Source organism: Simochromis diagramma, unplaced genomic scaffold, assembly GCF_900408965.1.
Source record: "Simochromis diagramma unplaced genomic scaffold, fSimDia1.1 OVJJ01000816.1, whole genome shotgun sequence".
Lineage (NCBI taxonomy): Eukaryota > Metazoa > Chordata > Actinopteri > Cichliformes > Cichlidae > Simochromis > Simochromis diagramma.
Window position 1 is genome coordinate 15,983,567 of NW_024386908.1, and position 27,542 is coordinate 16,011,108.

Sequence of the window (27,542 nt, forward strand, 5' to 3'; positions counted from 1 at the left end):
GGAACGCCGCTGGACGTGACAAAACGTCGACATGTTACGCCTCGGGAGTGAGAACACTCTGGAACAGAGCAGGAGGGAGAGACAGAAAGAAAGCCAGGGACAACAACATCACATTAGAAAGGTATAGTGATCATCCACGACTATTTTCAGTTGCGGATGATAAAGGATTGAGAAAGTTTATTCATGCAGGCCCATATGACAGAGAATATGCATCTTCTTTTTGTTTTCATATTTTAATTTATATGTAATTGTGGAAACAAGAGTGACTAGACATGACACGTGGGACACAGGGGCAAGGCAAAGTAACAGAAACCTAAAGCCTAAGAATATAACACAAGAAGAAAACAATAAAGAGAACCAAAAACATACATAAGAATAATCAATGAATATAAATGAACAAACACAAAACACTGGGTCACAGACTCAGTACCATGACAGTTAAATGTACATAATAAATACTTTAAATCAGATGACAATGTAGCTGACACTGTGTTTATTAGTGTGTGGTCAACCACAAATCTTCATACTGTCATCCATACATGAGGTCTTTATACAAATGATGAAAGATAATGAAAGAAACTGTTTAATTGATATGAAATGATTGAATCATATGAAATATTATGGCTTTGTCTGCCAGTGTTTTTCTGTAAACTACTTTGAACTGCTGGCAGTCAGTGAAGTCACTGAAAGGCAAGATTCTATGTTGTGTTGCCGTAGTTTCCAGTTTACTTATAAAGCTCACTTACAGAATTCAGTTAGAAAAGTCAAGCATTTGAAAGGTGCACATTTGAAGGAATATTAAGTCAGTATTAACTCATTACGGTTTACATTTTCGATTTTAAAGGGTCTCCGAAATTACAATGAAAGAGGAAACAAGAAAAATGACCACTCCAGGCGATAAGAGAGATTCAGGAGATCAAGGTAAGTAAAATAATAAAATCAAATCCTGGTAAAATACAAATCCTAGAAATGTTGACACTGTGTGAATCATTTTTAGAGCAATTGAATCATATGTTTGATTGAAAATAGCTTTAATACAAGATGTCTAATCAAAGAAAGGTTACCGGTCTTTTGGTAAAATAATGTAATAAGTTTATTCTTGGACTCAACAGTAAAAACAGACCAACAAGTGTCATCAAGATCTAAGACTTAGTGAACCTAGAATCAATTCGCACTGGTCAGTTTTTTTATCCCAAGAATAAACTTGTGATAATTTAAGCAAAAGCAATTTCAAATTCTTTGCCATCAAACTGCTTCCAGTCCTGATGTCGGGGACTCTTTTTCACCACTGTGTTGTTGTCGTTTATAGATCGTAAGAGCAGGACTGCTAAAAGAAAGGCCAGTCCTGAAAAGACGACCCCAATAAAAAGGAGGAGGGTCGCTGACCAGGCTGGTCCTTCCACCAGCGCAGATGTGGTCAAAGGAGTGAAACGCAAGGTTGTGCAAGATGAAGAGGGCACAACAAAGAAAGCAAAGAGGGCTAAACTGCTTGATCATATGAGCGGTGACAAGGAGCAAGCATCCTCCTTGTTGGACTCTGGTAAAGGTAGGCTAATTAGTTGAATAAAGGGGTAGATTAAGTGTGGTTGCTAGGTTTAAGATGTTGGTGTTTAGTGTTTGTGTCTATCATCCAGTGAGCTGATGTGCTTTTGGTGTTTTCCACAGCTCCAGACTTGAACAACAAACAGGTGTGTGCAAAAAATGGCAAAAGAAAGGCCACGGGAGACAACAGAGAGCCACCCAAGAAAAAAAAAAGGAATGTGGACCAGGGCAAAAAATCAGTGGCAGACCAAAAACGTAAGTAGCAAGCAGCTTGGGTTTTATATTCAGGGGAAGGGCAAAAGGAACATTTAGGCTACAGAGGAGAGTAATTTGTGTCACAGCTGTAATAAAACAAGATTTGCTGTTTTGTCTGTTCAGGTGAATTCCAAGCCAGATATGTGGAGGAGCACCAGCTCGGAGAAGGAGGCTGCGGAGCAGTGTTTGCGGGCTACCGGATAGAAGATCGTTTTCCAGTAAGTGTTCAGATGATGGTAGTAAGACAGGCAGTAACGCAGATAATGGATAATATCGTAAACTGAGACGTCTGCTGTGTTTCCACCTTTCATTATGTCATACTGAGGAAATGCTCACCAATGCTCTGTGTCTTTTAGGTTGCCATCAAACACATTCCCAAAAATAAAGTCTACTGCAAAGTGGCGGTAAGCGTCCAACGCTTGAATCAGTTTTACATTACTGGATTGAATGCGGCGTTCCTCATCATCCACTTTGTTGTAATATTTCAGGATGAAAGCGGGAAGAAGCTCTCGGTGGAAGTGGCCATTATGCTTAAACTTGCAGGTGAAGCAGAAGGGTCAGTGGGAATATCAGCACCTGTGTCCTTGCTGGAGTGGTTCGACCTTGGCAAAGAGCTGATCCTGGTGCTGGAGAGACCTGTCCCCGCTGTGGACCTGCAAAAATACAAAGCAGAAAATGGAAGGACTTTACCAGAGGACAAGGCCAAGGTAGGTTGACTGGGAGAGCCTTGGACTGTACAGCATTCAATCAAGGCAGAAAAGCATTAACTCATTATTGTGTTTTTCATCTTTTCCAGGTCATTCTGAAGCAACTAGTTGATGCTGTAAAGGAACTTGAGGATAAACACATCTTTCATCGGGACATCAAGGGAGAAAACATTCTGATTGAGACCGGCTCAGATGTGCCTCGAGTTCGCATCATCGACTTTGGACTGAGCTGCTTTGTTAAACGGCGATCTCTGTATCGCGTCTTCTATGGTAACATATTCTGCTCCTGCTTTTCACAGATGTAACAATTTATGTCTTTTGTTTTAGAAGAAATTGTAATTGTGTCTGTTTGTTAGGCACTCCTCTTCACACCCCTCCCGAGTGGTACAGGAGGAGCTGCTACAGGTGTGGACCCACCACGGTGTGGCAAATGGGAGTGGTGTTGTATGAAGCGCTTCATGCACGGGACTTCAGTACCGAGAGGTTCCTCGCAAAGAAACTGAGCATCAAAAAGCGTCTGTCCACAGGTAAGAAAACTTCACACTTCCAGATTCACTGATGCCTTGGATCACTAGAACTATCATCTTCATCTTTTTGATCTTTTCTTTCTTTCAAGATTGCCGGAATTTCTTGGAGGCATGTTTAACTACAGCCCCGGAGAAGCGCCCAACACTGGAGGAGCTCCAGCTTCACCCCTGGCTAAGATAACACACACAAACACACAATTCACACCTTATCATGCAAGTGTGATACATTGTAGTAACTTCCTTTCTTTTTTCTGTTGGACAGGAATAGATAGGATGGGTCGATCTTAAAAAATAAATAAATAAAAATTTAGCCTTTTTGGAGCTCCTGTAACCCCCCCAGCCATCCCAGGAAAGGGGATCTCTCTTTGAATGGGCTTTCCCGAGGTTTCTTCCCATCGATCTGGCCCCCTGGGGAGTTTTTCCTCGTCTTCATAGAGAGCTTGGGCTGGGTCAGGAGCTCCATCAAAACTGTCTTTATTTGATGACATTAAAGTCATCAAATAAAGATGTGTTTTACTTAAAGTAAAATTTGATCAAAATAAAACTTGTTTAATTCATCTTTGCTGAGGATTCTCCTTCATTACTATTTTGTTTTGTTTTGTTTTTTTGTTTTGTTTTCACCCATGGTGCATTTTGACAAATAAGAAAACTGAATCAGGTTAAAGTGTGCACAAAGACAGTCACACTGCAAATGATCTGAAGACTTGCATCTGTTGCTCTAACCCCCAACTAGTTTAGACAGATTTCCTGGTTCTACCAGAGGTTTTTTCCTTCAAGAAGGGAGTTTTTCCTTCCCACTGTTGCTGAGTGTTTGCTCATAGTGGGTTGTAAAAGCATTACAGTTAATAAGAGGCATTCATAGCAGAGTTATCACAGAGGGAACTATATAGCTTAAATGTACAATTTCTACAGGACGAATTATAACTTCATTATTTATAAAAGCTCCTGTGGATAATTACTCCTATTTGTAACTTTACACAAGAGAAAGTTTGCTGTCACACTATTTATAACAGGTTGGGTTTTGTCCTCTGAGTTCAGCCTTTGGTTGCAGTTTATTGAAGAATTTCCTCTAAAGTAGCTGTTGATAAAGATTTAAAGTCCTGTTTATATACAGAAATATGCTTTAGTTCATGTTTTTTTACATGTCTGCCTCAGTGGATCAGATCTGGCACAGGAAACTAGATGATGAAAAAAGGGTACGAATACACATATATATCTGTATCTATATAGATACAGATATATATACACACACACACAGGTTGCAACGTAGTATTTTCATTTTTTCTTAGCATTTCTTTAACGTCTTGGTGCAAAAGAATACCTGCATTTGTGTGTAAAGAAATGTTACATATATACTAAAAACAGTTGGAAAAAAGAACTACAAATTTGGAAAGGAATTTATTCATGTTCTTACTCATAGATGGAGTACATGGTTTAAAAAACACTGAGGAAACAGATATGAGGCGGCTGTATCAACATAAAAACATTAATACAGTTAAAAATGAATAAAAAGTTGCACGCTTAAACTTATTTCTCTACAGTTTGTACAATTAATCCATGTAACAATAGGTTCTCTCTTAGTATAGTAGTTATTAAAATATCTTTACATAAAAATACATTTTTAAGTACTCTCCAGTGGAAATCTGTTGTGACTTATGTTTCTAAATGACACAACCATAAAGCAGCCCACAGAATATACAAATATGTCTTTGATAAGTGAATGTTGGCTCCCACAATGGCCTGTTAAGTTATTGCAAAAATAATTTACTGCATAATATGTCAGATTAGAACATGTTATAAGCACAAAACTGAAGGGGAAACAATAAAAACAAAAATGAAAAAACAAATACTAAATTAAGTTAAAGGATATTTCTTACTATACTATATAATTGTATAATGTTGCGTTTGATTGCAAATGAAAACCCACCAAGAAAAAAAGAAAGAAAAGAAAAAGAGAGAATAGAGTTTAATCCCACCGCAGGGAAAAGGGTAACACCACCTGGGTGCAGTTCCCCCCCCTCCAGGGGCAAGGGTACCTAGACCCGGTTCGTAGAGTACGCTTGGGGAGTGTGATCGTGTGTACAGCGTCTCTTTATGTCTGTCTCCACGTTGGGTGAGTGTGGAGTAAGTGCATATGAGAGCATGAGGGTGGGAATGGATGTTTGTATCTGTGTGTGCCTGTATTTCTATGTCTATATGTCAGGTTGGGTATCAGGCGCCACCTCTCTGGGGACATCTCAGGCCCTCCAAGGTTTGGAGGCCTATCTCCCCCCACCACTTCCCCTGCCAGTGGCAGACGCCCTCAGACATCGGTGCATTGGTGGTTCTTTGTGTCCGGGGATGGGCGTCCAGGTACGCACCGGCTCACTCCTTGGCGGCCGCTTATCGGGGCCTGGAGCTTGGGGCTCGCTCAGGCCACTCCGGAGGTGGGGTGCCCCCGGCCCCTCGGCCTGGGGCTCGGTCACTCAGGCACAGCTGGCTGCCGGCGGAGCTCACGGGCGCGTCACTGCAACCCCCCCTGGCTTCTGCTCCGCGGCTGCTGAGTGAGCCCTCATCTGGGACTCTCCTCAGCTCTTTCTGGGACAGTGGCGCGGCTGCCCCTCTGTTGGTCTTCCTTGGTCTCTTGTGTTCTGAGGGCCTCTGGATGTCTGGAGTTTAGATCTCCTCCATACCTGCTTCATGCCCTGGAGGATGGGGCAGTGGCCCCCCCACACCCTCTAGCAGATCATTACATGAAGGAACCTTTTAAATACAAGCGCGTCCATGCTCACAGGTGTACACACGGGTGATCACACACACAAACTACACCCTTTTTGGCTCCTACCTCAAAGCACACTGTGTGCTGTTGATCTTATGTGCTGCACAATAATGTTTAATATTTAGTATTTACTGTCATATTCCCATATATCATTGTGATGTTGTTTATTCTATTACTCTCGTTCTCTTCTGCTTGTTTTCTTTTTTCTTTCTCAACAGGTGATCCAGGTGATCGATATATGCATTTTCTTTTCTCTGCTTGTTCTGTTGGTTTTTGTTTTTTGCCCTTCTCCCCCGTCCCTCTTCTCAGCTGTTTTTCTTTCCCTCTTTCTTTCTCCCCTTCTTTCCCTCAGTCAAGTCTGTCCCGTATTCAGCAAATGAAAATAAAAGAAACAATAAAAGGTGAATCAAATGGACCATTATGGCAAGGCTGGGATGGTCAATTTGGTAAAGTAAATCCGTTGGGCATCCTTCCTCGCCTTTAGACAATAATTCTGATGGCAAAAGAGCCAAACGGGGCAGGCAAAAAAAAAAAAAAAAAAAAAAAAAAGAGAATAGAGTTTAATTTATTCAAAACACATTCTTTTCTTTTATTTAAGCTGTAGCGAGATTCAAATGGACAAAAGAGAAAGAAAAATATTACAGATTTGTTTTATTAATCGCGAATAAACTTTATTATACACAACGCTAAATTTCAGTTGGTCTTAGTCAGATGTGTTTTTAATTAAATCCTGCAACACTGTGCTCGCTGCCATCACTTTATATCTTAGTGTGCAATTCAAATATATACTTATTACAATATTTTTCCCCCTTAACTCTCAACTCGCGTTTTTAAAATGTCTGTGATCATATTTGTCTGTTGACTTCTGTCTGGGCCTGGAACGATTCATCAGACAGGTTGGCAGCCTCCAACTGATGCTCCAGACTTTCATCATCGCGTCTATTCTGATCAACTCTTATCTTAAACTTAGTGATGAACTCATTACTGGCCAGCGCGCCCTCCTTTTTAGGGCATGTGGGCTTTGATAACAGCTGGCTTTCCAGTCGCTCTGCAAAGAAAATTCACAAAACATTTCTTATTTGGTAAGCTTGTTAACAAGTTTTAGTTCAGTTTTGCTGAAAGTTATAGCATGCATCAGGTAAGAAGCAATTGGTTTTTAAAAAGCATATACATTCCCCAAAACATTTTTATTATGTGCATTTTGGAGAATAAAAGATTGTACACAATTTCCCTTTTTAAAGTAAAAAGATTATTAAGTCTAATTCTTACTTATTCAGTGGATTAAAGTATTGAAACATCATTATTCATAAAATATGCACATTACAAAATTAAAGTTATTCAAAAATTACTCAAGTACTTACTCCAATACTCACATTATTCAAGTAAATTTAATTTTTGCCAATGTAATGTCACATAAAATCTTAATCTGAATAAGGGATTTGAACCCCACACAGATGAGAGCTTAGCAGTGAAGCTCTCTCTTAAAATTTGAGTTATAAAGTCAGAAGTTATCACTGACAGAGATCCATGTTCTTTTAACATAAGAAAGAATATTTGCTGAAATTGACATTAATCCAAGCCCTTAAAACGCCATTTTGGATTAAGCATTTCCTTTTAGAAAAGTCTTCAATGAGCAGGAAGCTCCAGTACTGAAAAAAGAAGCCAACATCAACTGCTAAACGTGCTAAAAGTAAGTCCCCGTAGACTCCTATGATCAAAACACATACAGTATAAAAGTTATAGGTTACAGATCTGAAAAGTAAAACAAATGTCAAAGTGCAAAAAGACTTGCTTGTTTGCTTGTTTGCTGTGTTTTGGTGAATATGTGCCCCAGTGTGGTTGTCAAACCAGGGCCAAATGAAACTTGCTCTTGTTGAGTATTCATAAAGCTGTTGTGTTGCATGTGTAGTTCATTGTAAATAATTGTACTTTGTGTGAAGTAGTTTCAATAAAACAGAAAAGAATAGTATATTTGTTTGTTTGTTTTTTTATTCTTGATCTGTTCACATGTACTTAGCAAGTACATAAAAATGAAATGCAAACTATTTACATGCCAACACACAGCTGGCATCAATCTTGAACCACAAAATGAAACATTACAGGCTATTTAGAGCAGCACGTTGTTTGGAGAAGTATTTCCCAACAAGTTCAGGAAGGCACACTTTAAGAAAGAAGTCTTGTGCTTGCTTTAAACGCGGTTCCCAGAAATCCACATCAGGGAAGATGCGTATCACAGCAAGGTCTCTCTGTGTCCACACAACGAGGTCACAGTGGTCGTCTGGGTTTCCACTCCACGTCCTTATTTCATACGGGTCCACATTACCGATGCACGCAATTTTTTCAAAGTACCGTCTCTTGGCGTCTGGGCGCAATCGGTCGCGATACAGCCCTTTGTCTTTTGCGCTGATTTTGGTTCTGGCAGTCCCAATTCCAACACTCCAACATTGTGCGCTTGTTTTGCTTTCTGGCCTACTGACATGGCACCGCGATCCCACAATGCACTGCAGCGTGACGTCAACTCCAAAGCCCTATATTCAGCCTCCCACCGGTACTGAAAGGCTCTGTTTTCAGAATCAAATTTTCTCTTCGCCATTGTGAGGGGCTAGCTTCGCAATAACAGAAGTTTGACTTGATTGATGCGGGAATGTTCCCAGCTAGCTAGCATTCAGCAAGGAGGCTGCAGCGCTGCATTATGGGAACTTTAGTTTGTGTGTTATTAGCGCCTCATATCGCCGGGCCATGCATAACAATAATAATAAATCTATGTAAAATGATCTCGCGGGCTAGATATAAATGTCCGCTGGGCCAGATGTGGCCCGCGGGCCTTGAGTTTGACACATGTGTTTTAGATCATCAAACAAATCTTAATATTAAACAAAGCTTAATGAAAGCTCCGTTTGTCTCATCAGTCGACAGAATATTTTCAGAAAGGATCCCCAAGGTGTTATTTGATAAATGTGAGATTAGCCTTTGTGTTCCTTTTGGCCAGCAGTGGCTTTCTCCTTGGACTCTCCCATGGATGCCATTTTTGCCCAGTCTCTTTTTAAAAAAAATGTTTTATTGTTGAATCATGAACTCTGACCTTAACCGAGACAGGTTAAGGCCTGCAGTTCTTTAAATGTTGTTCTGGGTTCTTTTGTGACCTCCTGAATGAGTCGTCACTGGGCTGTTGGAGTAATTTAGGAAGGCCGGTCATTCTGGAAAGGTTCACCATGCACTGTTCCAAGTTTTCTCCATTTGTGGAAAATGGCTCTCTTTGGTTTACTGGAGTCCCAAAGCCTTAGAATTTGGTGTGATGTGTTGCTTTATGAGATCATTTAGCGTACTTGAATTTGTCTCACAAGATCTATTTAAGTGATTGCTTGATTCAACAGGTCTGGTAGTAATCAGGTGGTGAAATTGAATTTAGCTTTCCAAAATTTTTTGATTAATCACAGTTAATTCATGATTTAACAAAAAGGGGCAATTACTTTTTCACTGGTTTGGATAGCGTTTTTCCCTTAATAAATGAAATGATGATTGAAAAATAGCATTTTATTTTTCTTGATATCTTTGTTTAATTTTTTTTTTTTTTTGATAATCCAGAACAAATGTGACAAATATACAAAAGCTAAGTTATCAGGTAGGGGGCAAATACCTTTTCAAACAGTACCTTTTTACTCGTGGACAGAGAAGACTCGGCCAACAGTGCTCTGTTTAATAATCTATTTATCTTTAATCTGGACCAATATGATTACCTGTGGTTACCAGAGGTATCTGCTGTGTTCTAACTGTTCAGAGATGGGTTGTTGTCACGAGTACTTTCTGGCAGCAATTAGTGATGTGTCGGTCGCTAACGAAATGGCTCTTAGAGCCGGGTCTTTGACGTGAACGACACGAGCCGGATCCTTATCGCCAGCCATGGGTCTCTCTCTTTCTCTCTCTCTCTCTCTCTCACTTTTTTTTTTTCTGCTTCACTCAGCATGTGAGCCTTGTGCTTTGCACTGCAGAGGGGGGAGGGCCGGTAGTTACACTCACAGTAGCACAGGAACAGAGCAGGAGGGAGAGACAGAAAGAAAGCCAGGGACAACAACATCAAATTAGAAAGGTATAGTGATCATCCACAACTATTTTCAGTTGCGGATGATAAAGGATTGAGAAAGTTTATTCATGCAGGCCCATATGACAGAGAATATGCATCTTCTTTTTGTTTTCATATTTTAATTTATATGTAATTGTGTTGTGGTTTGCAGTGTTTTGTGTTGTTTCACTTTAAATTTGTTTAAAAAGAAAAAGCTGAAAATTTAAATAGTTAAAAGTTGAACTGTGAATAGTTGGTTTTTGTATTATATGATTTATTTATTACATTTTATGTGGAGTGAATAAATAAAAGTATATTTACGGTGGCCCCTAGAGACAAAGCAGCACGTACAAACTTCAAAACACGTACGAACCCTGAAGCGCGCACAAACTCAGAAGCACGTACAAACTCAGAAGCACGTAAAAACTCCAAAATATGTACAAAAGACAACAGAAGTGCTCCAGGATGCTAGGGGCAGTGTTGAGCTTTTGTTACCTAGAGGCTACACAAGCCAGCAAGTAACAACAACCGGATTTGGTGTGTGGTAGTAACAAGCAAATGAACATTTTTTTTAAATTATTTGAATATATATGAGTGCTTGTGTATAAATACACAAACAATACACATATGCTTTCAATTGTGTAATTTAAGTGATCTAGGTAGCTCTGTCTGGAAGTTCAGTTAACGCTAGAAATGTGTTTTGGAGTTTGTACATGCTTTGTCTCTAGGGGCCACTGTATATATTTATATATAAACATATATAAATAAAACCACTTTTTTTACATTAGTAATTCCTTTTGTGCATAATTTAATATCATTGTAATAATAAATTAATTAAAGCAACAAAACAACCTGAAGAGCCGGTTCGGAGCCGAAAGAGCCGGCTCTTATTAGTAAGCCGAGCCGAAAGAGCCGGAAATCCCATCACTAGCAGCAATGCAGCAGCTCCTCCTTTCGTCCTCTGTTTGACCCTAACTCAAATAACCTCACATAAATGTGGGAGTCCCTCTTTCGAACGCTCAACCTCGTGTATGAAGTTGTCAGGAAAAATACGGGAGTAACATCAATACCACTTTCAAAATAAAAACTGAGCAAGAGTGATATATTTTGTAAATCAATCCATTTTTGGAAAAATGTCCTCAATCAAAATTTTATACTAACTTAAATGACGTTAAAATCTTTGACGGTAAATTTTGGGGTTTGTAATTCTTTGCACTGGATTTCTGTTAAGCAAAGACATAAATAGGTTCCAAAACAATCGCCGATGAGGCTTTTATTTTTGATGGTCCAAACCGGATAAGCTCCTGTACATTCCGGTCGTCTTGACGTTACCGCTTCGCCTCTGCTTGATACGGAGGCTTATCCAGCAGACGGAGGAGTCGCGCGCTCAGAACTTCAGTCATGTAAGTTTGATACTTCGTTTCATTTTTAGCTCGCGCTCATTTAAAACAGTCACTAATCCACCGAAAGCGAGCTTAAAGTGACCGTTCTCTGTGAGCCCTGTGCCAGATTGCGCTTAAAAATGTGTAAATTGATTGAATCTGCTCTATTTTAGGAGAATAACAACTTGGAAAAAAAAACGAATTCAATAGTTTGTTGGACTTACTAGGCTCTGGACTACATTTCGGCTTCGATTACATACTTATAAAAGGTTTTTATTTCCAGTGATTCATGTTACCAAACGCATGCACGACCAGCAAGTGGGAATGTTCTCTTTGCGCTCCACAAACCTCCCGTCAAACATCTGTGGCTATACGTTTACCTGCTTTATCCTAAAAGATTGAAAGCGAGTTAAAGACTTTTTTATGACCCACTAAGAAAAAAAAAACTTCTCGGGTGTAGCAGGTTTGATTGTAATGGTTTTCAGTTGAGCTTCCACTGGCCAGAACAAATGGTCTGAATACGTAATACATGGTGGTGAAAGCTGAACCTTAACGCACCGTTGCAACCAGATAATGCTTCATTACCTAACGATACAACATGGGTGACAAACATGCGGTCCCAGAAACATGCTGTTATGTTATGTTATCTGGCATTTTTTAAGGGCGTAAGAAGACCCTGTCTTGCACTCAGGCATATTTTCTTTAGGTGAACAACTAAAGAATGTACCTTTTTACACTTAAAAGCACTTACTATAAATTCATATGATTAAAAATAATTTAAAGTCTTACAGAATTAACTAAAGCAATCAACACTGTCCAAAACATTCATATATTGTGTTGAAGAGAAATCAACAGAAGTCCAACTAGGGCCAGGCTGTACTTTTGTGTAATACCAGTTTGTACCAGAAGGTGGTGCAGTGAGTCAGCGTAAACTTTATTTTAAAGGCAAGTTTTTATTTTACAATAGCAGACTCGTAAAAATTGAAGCTTACCAAATAAAGGAATATCTAAAATAAGATGGGGAAAGTTTGTTTTATTTATGTGTGCATTTTAAATACAGTTTTTCTACAGTGGTTTTTACTGATTGAGATGGGCTGATGAATGTTGATCTAGAATCTGTGCTGGCTCAACCTTTCTGCATGTCAACCTGTCCCTGGAGCACAGCAGTCACCTTGCTAAGCTGATTAATTAATCATTTTTATGTGCTGCATTAAGAGTCCACTGTTCTCCTTATCACCAGGACTAAACCCTTTTGTGAATTAGTAAACTACTCAGACATGATTCTGTTACTTTACCAACTAACAAATACCAGAAAAAAAGAAATAACTATATATATATATATATATATTAGGGGTGCAACGATATTCGTATCGATATTGAACCGTTCGATACAGTGCTTTCGGTTCGGTACGCATATGTATCGAACAATACAACATTTGTAACTTATTTTATCAATTTTCCTTCTGACGATGCTGTCTGTGTTGAGCGCTCAGTGAATCTGTGTTCGACTGCTCCGCCTAGGCTGCACTGTCGAGCGCAGATCCACTGAGCGCTCAACACAGACAGCATAGTCAGAAGGAAGAGTGCAGGGCAAGCTAGCGAGACAGAAGTTAAGCTCTACTTGCAACATTCAGATCTGGCGTTTGGAATTATTTTGGTTTTCATGTGACGTATGACCCTGAAGGTAAGCGAGTCATGGACTAAAGTAAAACAGTATGTTGGATGTGCCATGCAATGCTCAATTACATTGGTGTGAACTAGTGTGTTAGCGCAGTTAGCTCGTTAACGTGTTTGCCGTCTAGCCCCATGCACGGAGCGATCGGCGGTAGCTCGTTAACGGAGATTTGCCGTGTTGTGGCGTTAAGGTCATTTCAACGAGATTAACCTGAAAGCACTAGTGGGAACACAACGAATATGACTGCACATTTACGCCGACATCATCCTAGTGCAAAGACAAAAACAACAAGCATGCTACTAACTTTAGCCGAGTCATTTAGACAGCTGTTAGCACATGATTCTCCTTATGCTGCTGAGAATATAGCCCAGAAGAAGCGGATAGTATAGCTTTTATTTTGGAAAGAGGCATTTCTCTGTAATAAACTCTCTTTTCCAAAGATGAGTGATTCCTCAATCAGATACAGGGCTTGCAATATCGCTAGCCCGACGTCCCGGAGCTAGCGATTTTTTCAGTCGGGCTACCAAAATCTATCTCTTCCCTGCCCGTCGGGCTATTGTAGGAAAAATATATGTCAATGCTTTTGCATTCTTTCAGAAATGTAGCTGGGTAATTATGTCATTGGCATCGGTGAGCCACTGTCAATATGTGACATATTGAAGTCGCGTTTGAATTTGCGCTTGTTTTTTTGCTTTCACTTTGCAATCGTGCGAACTGTGTATAGAGAGCGACAGCACTGACCTGTGAGTGATGATAATTTGTGCACCAATTCCTCTGACATTGTCTTATTAATCGTTAGCTTACTATGCAAACATGACAAGTGAAATCTCCCGCAGCAAGCTTAAACATGTGAGAGGTTGATCGCGCAGAGAATCGCTGAGCTTATGTGAGTGAGCGTGTAAAAGCATTTCAGTTCTGCTGAGCCAAATAAGACAGGTCAGGGTGAAGAAGTGACAGCCAAAGAAAAGCTTACCACAAAACGGAGAAGTTATGACAAATCAGACTATAAGGCAAAAAGAAAGTGCAGCTTTATGGTTTCATGGACAAAAGAATTTCTGTGGCTGCAATATGACGAGCTAAATAACCAGGGCTGCACATAAGTGGTCCGCAGGTGCGCATTCGCTGTCAAAATAAAAAACACGCACAAGGGTTAGGGTTAAATTTAAAAACTGTACTTTTGAGTTAAAATATATATTTATAATTTTAATAAATGACAAATTAAAAAGGCATGAACATTTATTTTGTATCGAAAAAATATCGAACCGTGACACCAAAGTATCGAACCGAACCGAACCGTGAATTTTGTGTATCGTTGCACCCCTAATATATATATATATTAGGGGTGCAACGATATTCGTATCGATATCGAACCGTTCGATACAGTGCTTTCGGTTCGGTACGCATATGTATCGAACAATACAATTAAAAAAAAAAAAAAAAAATTTTTTTTTTTTTTTTTTTTTTTTTTTTTTTTTTTTTATGTGTCCCGTTTGGATCTATAGCCATCAGAATTGTTGTCTTGGGGCCAAGAAAGATGCCAAGAGGATTTATTTTACCAAGTGGATCATCATATTGGTCCATTTGATTGACCTTTATTATAATTATGAATTTATTTTATTTTCAGTTGCAAACGGGACAGACATGACTGTGGGATAGGACAGGGGGAAAGAATGAAAGAAAGAGAGGGAGAGAAAGAAAGAAAACCAAAGGGGATAAAAAAAAAGAACAATACAAAATTTGTAATTTATTTTATCAACTTTCCTTCTGACGATGCTGTCTGTGTTGAGCGCTCAGTGAATCTGCATTTGACTACTCCGCCTAGGCTCGAGAGTGCAGCCTAGGCGGAGTAGTCGAACGCAGATTCACTGAGCACTCAACACAGACAGCATCGTCAGAAGGAAGAGCGCAGGGCAAGCTAGCGAGACAGAAGTGGACCTCCCCCACCCTCATTCAGATCTGGCGTTTGGAATTATTTTGGTTTTCATGTGACGTATGACCCTGAAGGTAAGCGAGTCATGGACTAAAGTAAAACAGTATGTTGGATGTGCCATGCAATGCTCAATTACATGGGTGGGAGCTAGTGTGTTAGCGCAGTTAGCTCGTTAACGTGTTGGCCGTCTAGCCCCATGCACGGGGCGATCGGTGGTAGCTCGTTAACGGAGATTTGCCGTGTTGTGGCGTTAAGGTTATTTCAACGAGATTAACCTGAAAGCACTAGTGGGAACACAACGAATATGACTGCACATTTACGCCGACATCATCCTAGTGCAAAGACAAAAACAATAAGCACGCATGCTACAAACTTTAGCCGAGTCATTTAGACAGCTGTTAGCACATGATTCTCCTTATGGGGACCTGATATGTTTAATATGCTGCTGAGAATATAGCCCAGAAGAAGCGGATAGTATAGCTTTTATTTTGGAAAGAGACATTTCTCTGTAATAAACTCTCTTTTCCAAAGATGAGTGATTCCTCAATCAGATACAGGGCTCGCAATATCGCTAGCCCAACGTCCCGGGGCTATCTCTGCCCTGCCTGTCGGGCTATTGTAGGAAGGAAAAATATATGTCAATGCTTTTGCATTCTTTCAGAAATGTAGCTGGGTAATTATGTCATTGGGTGAGCCACTGTCAATATGTGACATATTGAAATCGTGTTTGAATTTGCGCTTGTTTTTTTGCTTTCACTTTGCAATCGCGCGAACTGTGTATAGAGAGCGACAGTACTGATCTGTGAGTGATGATAATTTGTGCACCAATTCCTCTGACATCGTCTTATTAATTGTTAGCTTACTATGCAAACATGACAAGTGAAATCTCCCGCAGCTTAAACATGTGAGAGGTTGATCGCGCAGAGAATCGCTGAGCTTATGTGAGTGTGTGTGTAAAAGCAGCAGGATATATTTTAGTTCTGCTGAGCCAAATAAGACAGGTCAGGGTGAAGAAGTGACAGCCAAAGAAAAGCTTACCACAAAACGGAGAAGTTATGACAAATCAGACTATAAGGCAAAAAGAAAGTGCAGCTTTATGGTTTCATGGACAAAATAATTTCTGTGGCTGCAATATGATGAGCTAAATAACCAGGGCTGCACATAAGTGGTCCACAGGTGCGTATTCGCTGTCAAAATAAAAAACACGCACAAGGGTTAGGGTTAAATTTAAAAACTGTACTTTTGAGTTAAAATATATATTTATAATTTTAATAAATGACAAATTAAAAAGACATGAACATTTTTTTGTATCGAAAAAAATATCGAACCGTGACACCAAAGTATCGAACCGAACCGAACCGTGAATTTTGTGTATCGTTGCACCCCTAATATATATATATATATATATATATATATATATATATATATATATATATATATATATATGTATGTTAATGGGAAATAATTGTAACAAACTCATTTTAACAAAGTCTCCTGACTTTTTATTTATTGATATGGGGCAGGAGAATGTGCAGAACAAGTTGTTATTTAGCCTCTAAATTTAAGGAGGTTAGCTGGAAATCCAGCAATCTGTTGCACAACTGTTGCACAACTGTTCCCCAGAGCTCAGTCTTTGGGAATTCTCTCATTCCTACAAAGCTGTCACAACTGCAAAATGTCACATTTTTTCCACTTGACACTCAAATGCCACATCTGAGTTTCTGACTGATTAACATCACCTGATGTGAGGAAACAAGAAAAACCTCCACAGTGTTTCCTTTATGTTCAAAGGAATCAGAGGAGCTTGGTGTAATCAACACTAAGCCAAAGTACACTCCGAGCACTCATTAACTGCAGGTCCTGTAGCGTAACCATAAAATGTGTTAACAAAGGCAGCTTGTTGTGCTTCATATTTGAGCTGATATGTGCGTCTTGTCCAGTCGATATTGAGCAGGAAGCGACATTCAGTGAGTGTCTGGAGGCTCGACGCCAAGGAAGTTTTAAGCTTTGCAATTTTCCTGAATACTGGTGAACTTTTGTGTACCAGGTTGTACATTTTTCTGAAATAGTTTGAAGAAGAAATGGTTTTGTTTATTTAAACAAAACCATTTCTGTCATCCATCCATCCATCCATCTTCATCCGCTTTATCCGAGGCCGGGTCGCGGGGGCAGCAGCCTAAGCAAAGAGGCCCAGACCTCCCTCTCCCCAGCCACCTCCTCCAGCTTATCCGGGGGAACACCAAGGCGTTCCCAGGCCAGCCGAGAGATATAATCTCTCCAGCGTGTCCTGGGTCTGCCCCGGGGCCTCCTCCCGGTGGGACATGCCTGGAACACCTCACCCAGGAGGCGCCCAGGGGGCATCCTTGTCAGATGCCCGAACCACCTCAGCTGGCTCCTTTCGATATGGAGCAGCAGCTGCTCTACTCTGAGCCCCTCCCGGATGGCCGAACTTCTCACCCTATCTCTAAGGGAGAGGCCAGCCACCCTTCGGAGGAAGCTCATTTCTGCCGCTTGTATCCACGATCTCGTTCTTTCGGTTACTACCCACAGCTCGTGGCCATAGGTGAGGGTAGGGACGTAGATCGACCGGTAAATTGAGAGCTTCACTTTTACACTCAGCTCCCTCTTCACCACGACGGACCGGTGCAGCGTCTGCATTACTGCAGCTGCAGCCCCAATCCGTCTGTCAATCTCCTGCTCCCTTCTCCCATCACTCGCGAACAAGACCCCGAGATACTTGAACTCCTCCACTTGGGGCAGGAACTCATCCCCGACCCGGAGTGGGCACTCCACCCTTTTCCGGCTGAGAACCATGGCCTCAGATTCAGAGGTGCTGATCCTCATTCCTGCTGCTTCACACTCGGCTGCGAACCGTTCCAGTGCGAGCTGGAGGCCCTCACCCGATGAAGCCAACAGAACCACATCATCCGCAAAAATCAGAAATGAGCTTCTGAGGCCACCAAAGCGAAAGCCCTCCGCCACTTGGCTGCGCCTAGAAATCCTGTCCATAAAAATTATGAACAGAACCGGAGACAAAGGGCAGCCCTGGTGGAGCCCATCACCCACTGGGAACGAGTCCGACTTATTGCCGGCAATGCGAACCAAGCTCTTACAACGGTTGTATAGGGATCGAATGGCCCGTAGCAATGGGCCAGACACCCCATACTCCCGCAACACCTCCCACAGGACACCCCGAGGGACACGGTCGAATGCCTTCTCCAAGTCCACAAAACACATGTAGACTGGTTGGGCAAACTCCCATGCACCCTCAAGTATCCTGGAGAGGATAAAGAGCTGGTCCAGTGTTCCGCGACCAGGACGAAAACCGCATTGTTCCTCCTGTATCCGAGGTTCGACTAGCGGACGAACTCTCTTTTTCAGCACCCTGGCATAGACTTTCCCAGGGAGGCTGAGGAGTGTGATCCCCCTGTAGTTGGAACACACCCTCCGGTCCCCCTTCTTAAAGATGGGGACCACCACCCCGGTCTGCCAGTCCACAGGTACTGCCCCTGATCTCCACGCAACATTGCAGAGGCATGTCAACCAGGACAGCCCTACAATGTCCAGAGCCTTCAGGAACTCGGGGCGGACCTCATCAACACCAGGGGCTCTGCCACCAAGGAGTTGTTTAACTGCCTCAGTGACCTCGCCCCCGGAAATTGGCGGGTCATTCCCCTCATCCCCAGACTCTGCTTCCTCCTCGAAAGACATGTCAGTGGGATTAAGGAGGTCCTCGAAGTATTCCTTCCACCGCCTGACAATTTTCCCAGTCGACATCAGCAGCGCTCCGCCAGCACTATACACAGTGCAGGTAGAGCACCGCTTTCCCCTCCTGAGACGCCTGACGGTTTGCCAGAATCTCTTCGAGGCAGTCCGAAAGTCTTTTTCCATGGCCTCTCCGAACTCCTCCCACACACGAGTTTTTGCTTCAGCCACTGCCCGAGCCGCATTCCGCTTGGCCTGTCGATACCTGTCGGCTGCCTCCGGAGTCCCACAGGCTAACCAAGCCCGATAGGACTCCTTCTTCAGCCTGGTGGCTCCCTTCACCTCTGGTGTCCACCATTTGGTTCGGGGATTACCACCACGGCAGGCACCAACCACCTTGCGGCCGCAGCTCAATGCAGTAGCTTCGGCAATGGAGACGCTGAACATGGTCCATTCGGACTCAATGTCCCCAGTCTCCCTTGGAATGCTGTGGAAGCTCTGCCGGAGGTGTGCGTTGAAGATCTCGCGGACTGGGGCCCTCTGCTAGACGTTCCCAGCACACCCTCACTACGTGTTTAGGTGCACCAGGGCTGTCCAGCGTCCTCCCCCGCCACCTGATCCAACTCACCACCAGGTGGTGATCAGTTGACAGCTCAGCCCCTCTCTTTACCCGAGTGTCCAGAACATATGGTCGCAGGTCTGGTGATACGATTACAAAATCGATCATCGACCTACGGCCTAGAGCGTCCTGGTGCCACGTGCACTTATGGACACTCTTATGTTCGAACAGGGTGTTCGTTATGGCCAAACTGTGATTAGCACAGAAGTCCAATAACAAAGCACCGCTTGGGTTCAGATCAGGGAGGCCGTTCCTCCCAATCACGCCCCTCCAGGTCTTGCTGTTGTTACCCACGTGAGCATTGAAGTCTCCCAGCAGGACAACAGAGTCTCCAGGTGGAGCACCTTCCATATGACATAGAGCCATATGACATAGAGCAAGGCCATTCGTGAGCAACTCTCACAACATTAAGACAAAGCCGGGAATATCTGAGACTGAGAGCCACGTGCCAGCCTAAGACTACAGTTTTGTAAAAATGAATCAGCAATCTACACAGGGGGAAACATGGCCACAAAATCCAAATAGGCTCTTTTTTTTTTTTTTCTTAAATTAGCGAATATTCTCAGTTTAAACATTTGATTTGTTTTCTGTGTGCTGTAATCGAAAAAGGGGGATGCACATTTCTGGATTGAATGCTGTGTTAAAAGTGTTGTGCTATAATGCAGCTGCAGCTTCCTGTAAGTTGCAAACATGGATAGAAATCATCATCAGAAATATAATTATCACACATTTTCTAGAAAAATCGTGATGGAATTTTAGCTGCATGAATGCTACACAAATAACGTTTTTAGTTAACTAATTAATAATAATGAATTAATTCAAAATCTCCTTGTGGATGTTAACATTTCTACTTTGACTTATGCTCAAAATTATCTACACATGCAAAATGTCTCGTTATGGGGGGATTTTAATCATGTACATCTCATCTGTGTCCATGAAGCTGCCTGAAAGCATGAAATGTTCTAATAGTGGACGACCTCTATTTTTTTTTTTCCCCCCTTCTGGCTCCTTCATGGTTAATGAATCTGTCAGAGCAGATGAGGAGGAGGAGGAGCGTGTGTGGAGCTGCTGACTGAAGTCACAACATTGTTTTTGGTGGAGATAATCATGTTCATGGTGTTAGAATGAATGTTTTTAAGAACACGAGTCATGATTTGGCATTAAAAGGTCACTGCTGGAAAACGTGTTATCGTGCTGGAACTCCCCGAAATTCACATCTGTAGGCATCCAAAGTTCATAGTAACTGTCTCCCCTTTATGGATACTTCTTTTTTTTTTTTTTTTTTAAGTTAAAATACATTTAAAACAATTCAGCTCTGTGGTCAATAGACCAGTGAAAAACAACAAAATGTCAAAGGGTGGCAGAAATATTTGGCCACAAATAGTTTGCAGCTGTGTTATGATGTCATGAATTTTGTAGTAACCAGTGCTTTTTCTTTCCTGTCTCGCTCAGAATGGGAAGGCGATCTCTGTTAGTGGCTCTCCTGGCTGTAGCTGTTGGAGTTTACCTGCTGCCGTCTCCCATCGACCCCAAACCACACGTGTAAGTATTCACACTTTCAGCTGGAGTCCCTCCAATGTGACTGCGGAGTGCTTCAGGCCCGCAAACATGGTTATAGTGGGAAGTGCAGCAGATACAGTTAACAGCCTTTTAAAAGCGGATGCAAGAACCAAACTGCTGTTTTACAAGCAAAGTTAAACCACTGGATCAGATGTGTATAAGGAGAAGAGTTTAAGGGCAGACCAGTCAAAGTCAGATTGCATTTTTATGTTTTAATTCAATCAAGAATGCTTTTTGCCTCTGTGTATATAGAGAGTAGCTTTCGTAAAACCATGTATTTACATTTTTCCTTTCATTTAAGGTTCAAAAACTATTATAATAGCTCATAACACAAAGCTCATCTAGCTCTGTGCTGCTGTTCAGTTTTCCTGTATTGTTACCCACGGTTTGTTTCCTCAGACTGAAGGGGCCACCTCCGGCTCTGGAGGGGCTGCTGGCTGTCAACACCCGTCTGCAGAAGGGTCGCAGGCTGTTCACTGGGAAACTACACGGACCGGAATCCTTCACTGCTGATGAGCATGGTGAGAGAGTTTGTTTTCCCCCTTCTCTCTTATTCCTGTGTGAAGACATCTACGTGCAAGCTACATATTGATGGAGTGTGTGTTTCAGGTAATGTGTACACGGGCACAGTGGACGGGAAGCTGTGGAGAATCGGTCCTGACGACAGCCTGACCTTCATCACTCACATGGGACAAAATCTACCAGAATGCGGTTGGTGTTTGTTCAGGGATGACTGATCCTTCCTCACTTTACTCCTAACTTTTTGTGGTCTTCATAACTTTACTGTGTAGCTGTTGTAATCTGTGACATTATGTCCTTCAAATCAGCACTTCATCTTTTTTAAATAGTATGAAGATAAAAGCTAGCATTTAATAGCTGACTTCACATGACTTTTAAAGTTAAATTTTAACTTTGAGTATCAGAGGGCTAATAGGAGCTCGTATGTCTAAGGGGACAGCCAAAGTAGCTCAGTGCTTCATTTGGTTAGAAGAAAATTGGATGATAATAAACTTTGGCAGTTAACAAGGATTCATTTACCTCAGTGGAAATAACCCAGACCAGATGACTCGCTGCATTTAGCTACAACAACACTGGGAAAAATGTAATTTGCAGCACACATGAAACCTGAATATTAAAGGTGATGCATTTAATTATTCAGTAAACCTTTATTTATTATTTGAGGTTTACTTTTTAGTATTTAAAAGCACATATGAGACTAATGGAAATCTTTAAGTTGATTTTTGCATGTCAAAAAGACACAAAAATGAACAACATTGAATGTTTTCACAGCACCACATGTTGTGTGTCTGCAGGTAGCAGTACAGACTATGAACCTGTGTGCGGTCGCCCTCATGGCATCCGTTTGGATCGTCACGGTCAGCTGATCGTTGCTGACTCTTACTTTGGGCTGCACAGCGTGAATCCCAAAACCGGAGAAAAGACTTTACTCCTGGCTAATTCAGAGGGTACAGAGTGTGCTAGTTGTGCTCCACATGCTGTATGAATCCCTTTAAGACCAGTAAAGTCATTCTGTTTGTCCTCAGGAGCTGATGGCGTTCCCTTTACCTTTTTAAACGGGCTTGAGATTTCCTCCCAAACTGGAATCATCTATTTCACGGACTCCTCCAGTCGCTGGGGACGCAGGCACGTCAAACTGGAGGTGAGAAGGAGGTCTGGGCTTTAAAATAATAATCCAAACACAACTTTTACTGTAGATTTGCGCAAAGAAGATTTGGAAACAAAGGTGGGCAGCAGCTCTGGTCTTCTAATAGATCGCAAAAAGGACTGCTGATGCAAGCAAGCCATTGAGGATTGTTTTTTTTCCCTTCAGAGTTGCTTAGTAACCACAGCACTCAAAAACACAAGAGGACACTTAAGCTAGTTCTTTGTCTCTGTTCATCTGCCCAATTTGCCAAAAAAAGGAACCAACAAGAGTCCATTCAGTCCTGCTGGTGAGGCTTCAGGAAGCACTTTAAAATTGGATTAACCTCTCACAGTAATTATGTAAATTAGAAATATGATTTCCTGGTTCACCGTGGCAGTCGACTGCCTGAGGGATGACCATGTTTTATTTTATGTGGAGTTTGGGTGGTAGATAGTGAGAACCCTTTTAACATAAGGTGGAACCGTTACTGTTCAAGACAGAGCTGATGGATTCTCTAGTGAGCATTATTACGGTCATTAAATGTCACTCTCTGGATAAGGGAGTTATAACACAACCAGAATCCACCCTCTCTGTGCAATCTTGCCCTTGCCCCGTTTCTGTGGAACACCCTCCCTCAAGATATTAGGCAGGCATGCTCTGTGGAGGTTTTTAAAACTAAGCTGAAGACACATTTGTTCACCCTATCTTACATGTCTTAATTCTATGGCTTTTAGTTTTTAAATTTTTACTGTTTTTAACTTGTATTGTGTCTTTTACCTGTATTGCTTTTATTTCTTTTTTATCTTTTTAGTTTCAAATAGTTGTACAGCACTTTGTTTGAAAGCGCTTTATAAATAGTTATTATTATTATTATTATTATTATTATTATTATTATTAAATGTAATAAAATAATGTAATAAAACCATTTTTCTAAATGTTTTTCATAAGCCAAGCAAGAAAACCACAACAATCAGATGGCCCCTATGAGCAAGTACTTGGCAACAGTGGGAAGGAAAAACTCACTTTTAACAGGAAGTAACGTCCAGCAGAACGAGGCTCAGGAGGGCCGGCCATCTGTCATGACTGGTTGAGAGCAGAGGGAGATAGTTTCTTCCTTATTTTCAAGTAGTAAGAAATTAATAAATGAAGATAAAAGTAAATGTATCTCAGATAAGCTACGATTTGTTCAAATAAGCTAACTGAAGTGAAACAGGCAAAGAAACAAATGTAGTTTTTTGTGTATTTTAGGTGATTCAACAAAACAGAGCGATGATAAAATGAGCAGCATGAGTTTATGTAAACTAAAGAGATAAACTGGAGCTTTATATAAATGGCGTTTGGATACATTAAATACAGAGCTGTACAAAATCAGGCTAAGCTGTGCTAAACCGTTCAAACTGAACAATTCTGATTGTTTTTCAGGTGATCGAGCTGAACAGCCTTGGCCGTCTTCTCTCCTACAATCCCCAGTCAGGAAGTGTGACTGTGCTTCTGGACTCTCTCTACATGCCGAACGGCATCGTCCTGTCACCTGACGAAGACTTCCTGCTACTGGCGGAAACCAGCATTGGACGTATACTGAGGTTTGGATTGATTAGAGGATATTATACAAAGTTGCATTCATTTTCTGGAGGCCTAAACTAAGCTTTTCCCTTAAAATTATCTTTTTTCCCCCCAAAAGGAAGAAAAACTCAAATCAAGAAAAATGTTTTGTTGTATATCAGGTATTGGTTAAAAGGCCCAAAATCTGGGACCAAGGAGGTCATCATGGACAATATGATTGGTTATCCCGACAACATCCGCCTCAGTGACCACGGTACATTCCTGGTTGGCATAACAACACCTCGCTTTCGGAAGTTCGTGCCACCTTTCCTGGATATGATTGCTCCGTACCCAGTGGTCAAACGCTTCCTTGCCAAGGTCAGTGAGTTTTGATTATGAGGATAATGTGCTGATGGGTGATAAGGAAAAAAAATGTGAGTCAAACCTTCACTTGTGTGATTATTGGCAACTAAACAGGATCTGCTCTATTTTTAAAACAGCCTGTAAGATCTCAGATAAGTGCTGATTTCATCCTGGTTTTTGTGTTGATAGCTGCAACTCAGTCCAATTAAATTAAGATTATTTAAATTTAATAAGAAAGGCGTCAATATAAGATGTAAATACACAGAAAAAAAGTCTGTAGTTTCTGCAAATAACCAGTTAAAATATTGTTTGGCTGGAATTGCGAAATGACTTCAGTTCCCCAAAGCAACAACAAAATTTGAAATTAGTGATGTTGGATTGAGTTGAGTATTTAAAAGATCCGGCCAAAAATGCCGATGATAAAAACAAAGCTATTAAAAAAAGTTGTCAGTTGACTAATAGGGATAAATTTAGATCAGCTTAAACTATCACCTGAAAATTTTAGTTTAGTAAAGTATTAATCACTTAAATGTTTATTTTTTGTTGTAAAGTAACAAATAAGCTGTTAGTAGCTGGGACATCTTTTGTATTGAGAAGCTCAATGCAGATGAATTAATAATGAAAGGTTTTAGCTGCTTCCCAGCTTAAGTTCAGAGGTTCTGTTGAGAAGCAGTGTAGTTTCATCTATTTTCCCATAATGCATCTGGTCTCCGTGATTCTCAGTTATTTATAGTGTGGTCAAGCTTTGTTGCTGACTGCATGGTGACGAGACAGTGTGAAATCTAACAGGACAGGGTCAGGGCCTCTTTAGCTGGACACACACAGACACTAAATACACTGCTCCGACACACACGGACACACTTGAATGAATTCATCCCAGGACACACATCTGAACTGTTGGTGAACTGCTTCAAGGGTGAAAATTAAATCAAAGACACCACAACAAAAGAAATGGTTCAGTTCAGACACGATTTGATCCCCCAGGAAAATAAAAACTCGCTTTTATTTTAAGTTTATACGATTTTAGCACAGTGGACGTTGATACCAAACTGTTGACGCCACCACTTTCATATCTCAATTTTAGTCTGAATGAAAGAAAACACTGACACGTCTTTGTCTAATGTTGTTTCCTGCCACTCCCTGCAGCCTGACACCATCTCCGGTTATAGTTCCACATTTATGCAAAGCTAAGTCAAACAAAGACAGCACTCCATGCAAAGATCTTAATAAAAAAGGGAACAGGAAGTATTAATGTCTCTTTTTTTTCTCCTCTCCTTAATCATCATTTCGTGTCCTGTGTTGTTAGTAGCTGTAAGCCTCGGGTCTGGTCTTTACATAAGTAAATTAAGGTGTTTGTTATTGGGGGGGGCTTCGTGGCTCTGTGTGGAAAAGTGATTGCGTTACAAAAAATATTATAGCAGCTTTCGTCCATATAGGTGGTACGAAGAAGGAAATTATCGGGGGGGGAGAATAACAAAAAGTGGAAGACTGTAAATGTGTATAGTATTATTATTTATTATTTATTTCAAGTGAACAAGAAAACTTTTGAAGAACTCTTTCAGAAGTCATTCTTTATGTCATGTGTCTTTTATTATCAGCAATTCATTAGGTTGATTATTGTAAATTCATAGATTTTTGTAGTCTGTAAGATGCACAAAAGGAGTCCAAATTGATGTCTTGAAATTGCTAATAGCAGTACTCCATTAAAGTTTTATTTGTCTACTGTCATATGTAATGAAGTAAAGCAGGAAACTGTCACATTACCAGATTTTAGCTGTACATTCTGAGTTATTCTGAGCTAAGTGCTAAAGTTATTTTACACTTTAGCACTAATAGTAAACATTCAATGCGTTTGTGTTTCCAGGTGGTTCCCCTGAACTGGTATAACATTCTGCTGCCACGCTACGCTCTGGTCCTGGAGCTGGGATTGGATGGCGAACTCATGGGAACGCTTCATGACCCGGAGGGCCGCCTCACATGGGCCATCAGCGATGTCTTCCAGCACCGAGGGAGAACCTACCTGGGCAGCACCGACCTGCCGTTCCTTCCCATCTTGGAAGGCTGGGATAGCTGATGATGACATATAAAGACTCTTTTCGTTTTATGTGGATGCAGGGTTCTTCACATTCACAGTAGGACAACCACTAGTGTTTCCAGAGCAGTAAACTAAGAAAATATGATAACCTGAAGACATTTTAAGACACAGTGAATCTACCCCTAAAATTAATGAATGTTGAATCTTTTCCTCTAAAGACACGTAGTGTCCAAAAAACACAGGGCTCCGGATGAATCCCTGAAATACTGCTCAGTTTAAAGAAATAATAATAATTAAACTCCCTGTTAAAAGTGAGTTTATCCTTCCCACTGTTGTCAAGTACTTGCTCATAGGGGCCATCTGATTGTGGTTTTCTTGCAAATATTTTAGGGTGTTTACCTTACAATATAAAGTACCTTGAGGCAACTGTTGTTCTTATTTGGTGTTATATAAATAAAATGTAATTAAATGATCAAACTTATCTTTGACTTATGTTCATATCTGACCACTGTAGGTTAGAAACGATGTAGTTGGGGAATGGGATTACTGAGCAGATTAAAGTAAACCTCTTTTTACTCAACAATCAAAAGCAGAGAAAGTGTCTTTTTCTAGACGTGAAATCAGATTAGAAACCTGCGATGAACAGGGGATAAATATATCCTCACGTAAATAGCTTACGAGTTGTTTTTGCACTGCAGGAGAAAAACTGGAACACAACTGTAGAGACACCTGGTGGCTTTCCAACCATCACTGACTTTAATATCATTACTCGTTAACCCTAGAACACTAATTTCAGGTGATTTTCACCCATCCAGTTATTAAATAGGTGGCAATTTCCAAGAGAATTCATTTGGTAAACAAAAACTTTTATCGTCAGCTGGTCAAAAAATTAAATGTTTTTGTTTCTTTTCACGGAGCAGAAGTTTGATACCATCATGGGGGGGGCTCGCGGCTCTCCAACGGGAGATTGAGAGACCAGTGTCGGAGTGTTAAAGAACAGCTTTAAAATTCTCCTGAGCTGCTCGCATAAAAGAAAAATCAACAACATCAACATGCGGACACCACGGCGCCAGCTGCACGGGCCCAAGGCTGGAGTCGAACAAAAACTCCCTGATAACGACTGTGTGATGACTATTCTTCCCATCCCATGCAAGGCCACCTGGGTTGGCTAGCAGACTGTTTACTTAGCCTGATAGGGTGAAGGACAGTGTCTCAGCTGAACTATGGACACGCACAC

General features: G+C 41.1%; 2 protein-coding genes across 2 annotated transcripts; both read left to right on the forward strand.

The window, feature by feature from the left end:
• Window positions 1-258: 258 nt before the first annotated feature.
• LOC120736147 (serine/threonine-protein kinase pim-2-like) lies at window positions 259-3,588 on the forward strand. Its single transcript, XM_040036134.1, has 9 exons — window positions 259-921; window positions 1,310-1,546; window positions 1,672-1,797; window positions 1,921-2,015; window positions 2,154-2,201; window positions 2,286-2,504; window positions 2,594-2,774; window positions 2,861-3,031; window positions 3,121-3,588. Exons 1-9 carry the CDS (start codon window positions 861-863, stop codon window positions 3,210-3,212), a joined length of 1,230 nt encoding a protein of 409 aa, XP_039892068.1. The 5' UTR covers window positions 259-860; the 3' UTR covers window positions 3,213-3,588.
• A 7,547-nt stretch (window positions 3,589-11,135) lies between these two features.
• Window positions 11,136-27,263, forward strand: zgc:194209 (uncharacterized protein LOC570908 homolog). The gene is made up of 9 exons (XM_040035704.1): window positions 11,136-11,252; window positions 20,613-20,702; window positions 21,120-21,241; window positions 21,330-21,431; window positions 22,034-22,186; window positions 22,265-22,380; window positions 23,788-23,948; window positions 24,090-24,285; window positions 26,135-27,263. The coding sequence occupies exons 2-9, from the start codon at window positions 20,614-20,616 to the stop codon at window positions 26,342-26,344; spliced, it is 1,149 nt and encodes a 382-aa protein (XP_039891638.1). The 5' UTR covers window positions 11,136-11,252; window position 20,613; the 3' UTR covers window positions 26,345-27,263.
• Window positions 27,264-27,542: the final 279 nt, after the last annotated feature.

What these genes read in the sequence shown, in the direction of transcription:
- LOC120736147 (XM_040036134.1), top strand. Translation starts at nt 861, where the DNA reads ATGAAAGAGGAAACAAGAAAAATGACCACTCCAGGCGATAAGAGAGAT. An exon ending in GGATAGAAGATCGTTTTCCA is followed by an intron (nt 2,016 to 2,153) that starts GTAAGTGTTCAG and finishes TGTGTCTTTTAG; the next exon opens with GTTGCCATCAAACACATTCC. An exon ending in AAGTCTACTGCAAAGTGGCG is followed by an intron (nt 2,202 to 2,285) that starts GTAAGCGTCCAA and finishes GTAATATTTCAG; the next exon opens with GATGAAAGCGGGAAGAAGCT.
- zgc:194209 (XM_040035704.1), top strand. Translation starts at nt 20,614, where the DNA reads ATGGGAAGGCGATCTCTGTTAGTGGCTCTCCTGGCTGTAGCTGTTGGA. An exon ending in ACAAAATCTACCAGAATGCG is followed by an intron (nt 21,432 to 22,033) that starts GTTGGTGTTTGT and finishes GTGTGTCTGCAG; the next exon opens with GTAGCAGTACAGACTATGAA. An exon ending in GCAGGCACGTCAAACTGGAG is followed by an intron (nt 22,381 to 23,787) that starts GTGAGAAGGAGG and finishes ATTGTTTTTCAG; the next exon opens with GTGATCGAGCTGAACAGCCT.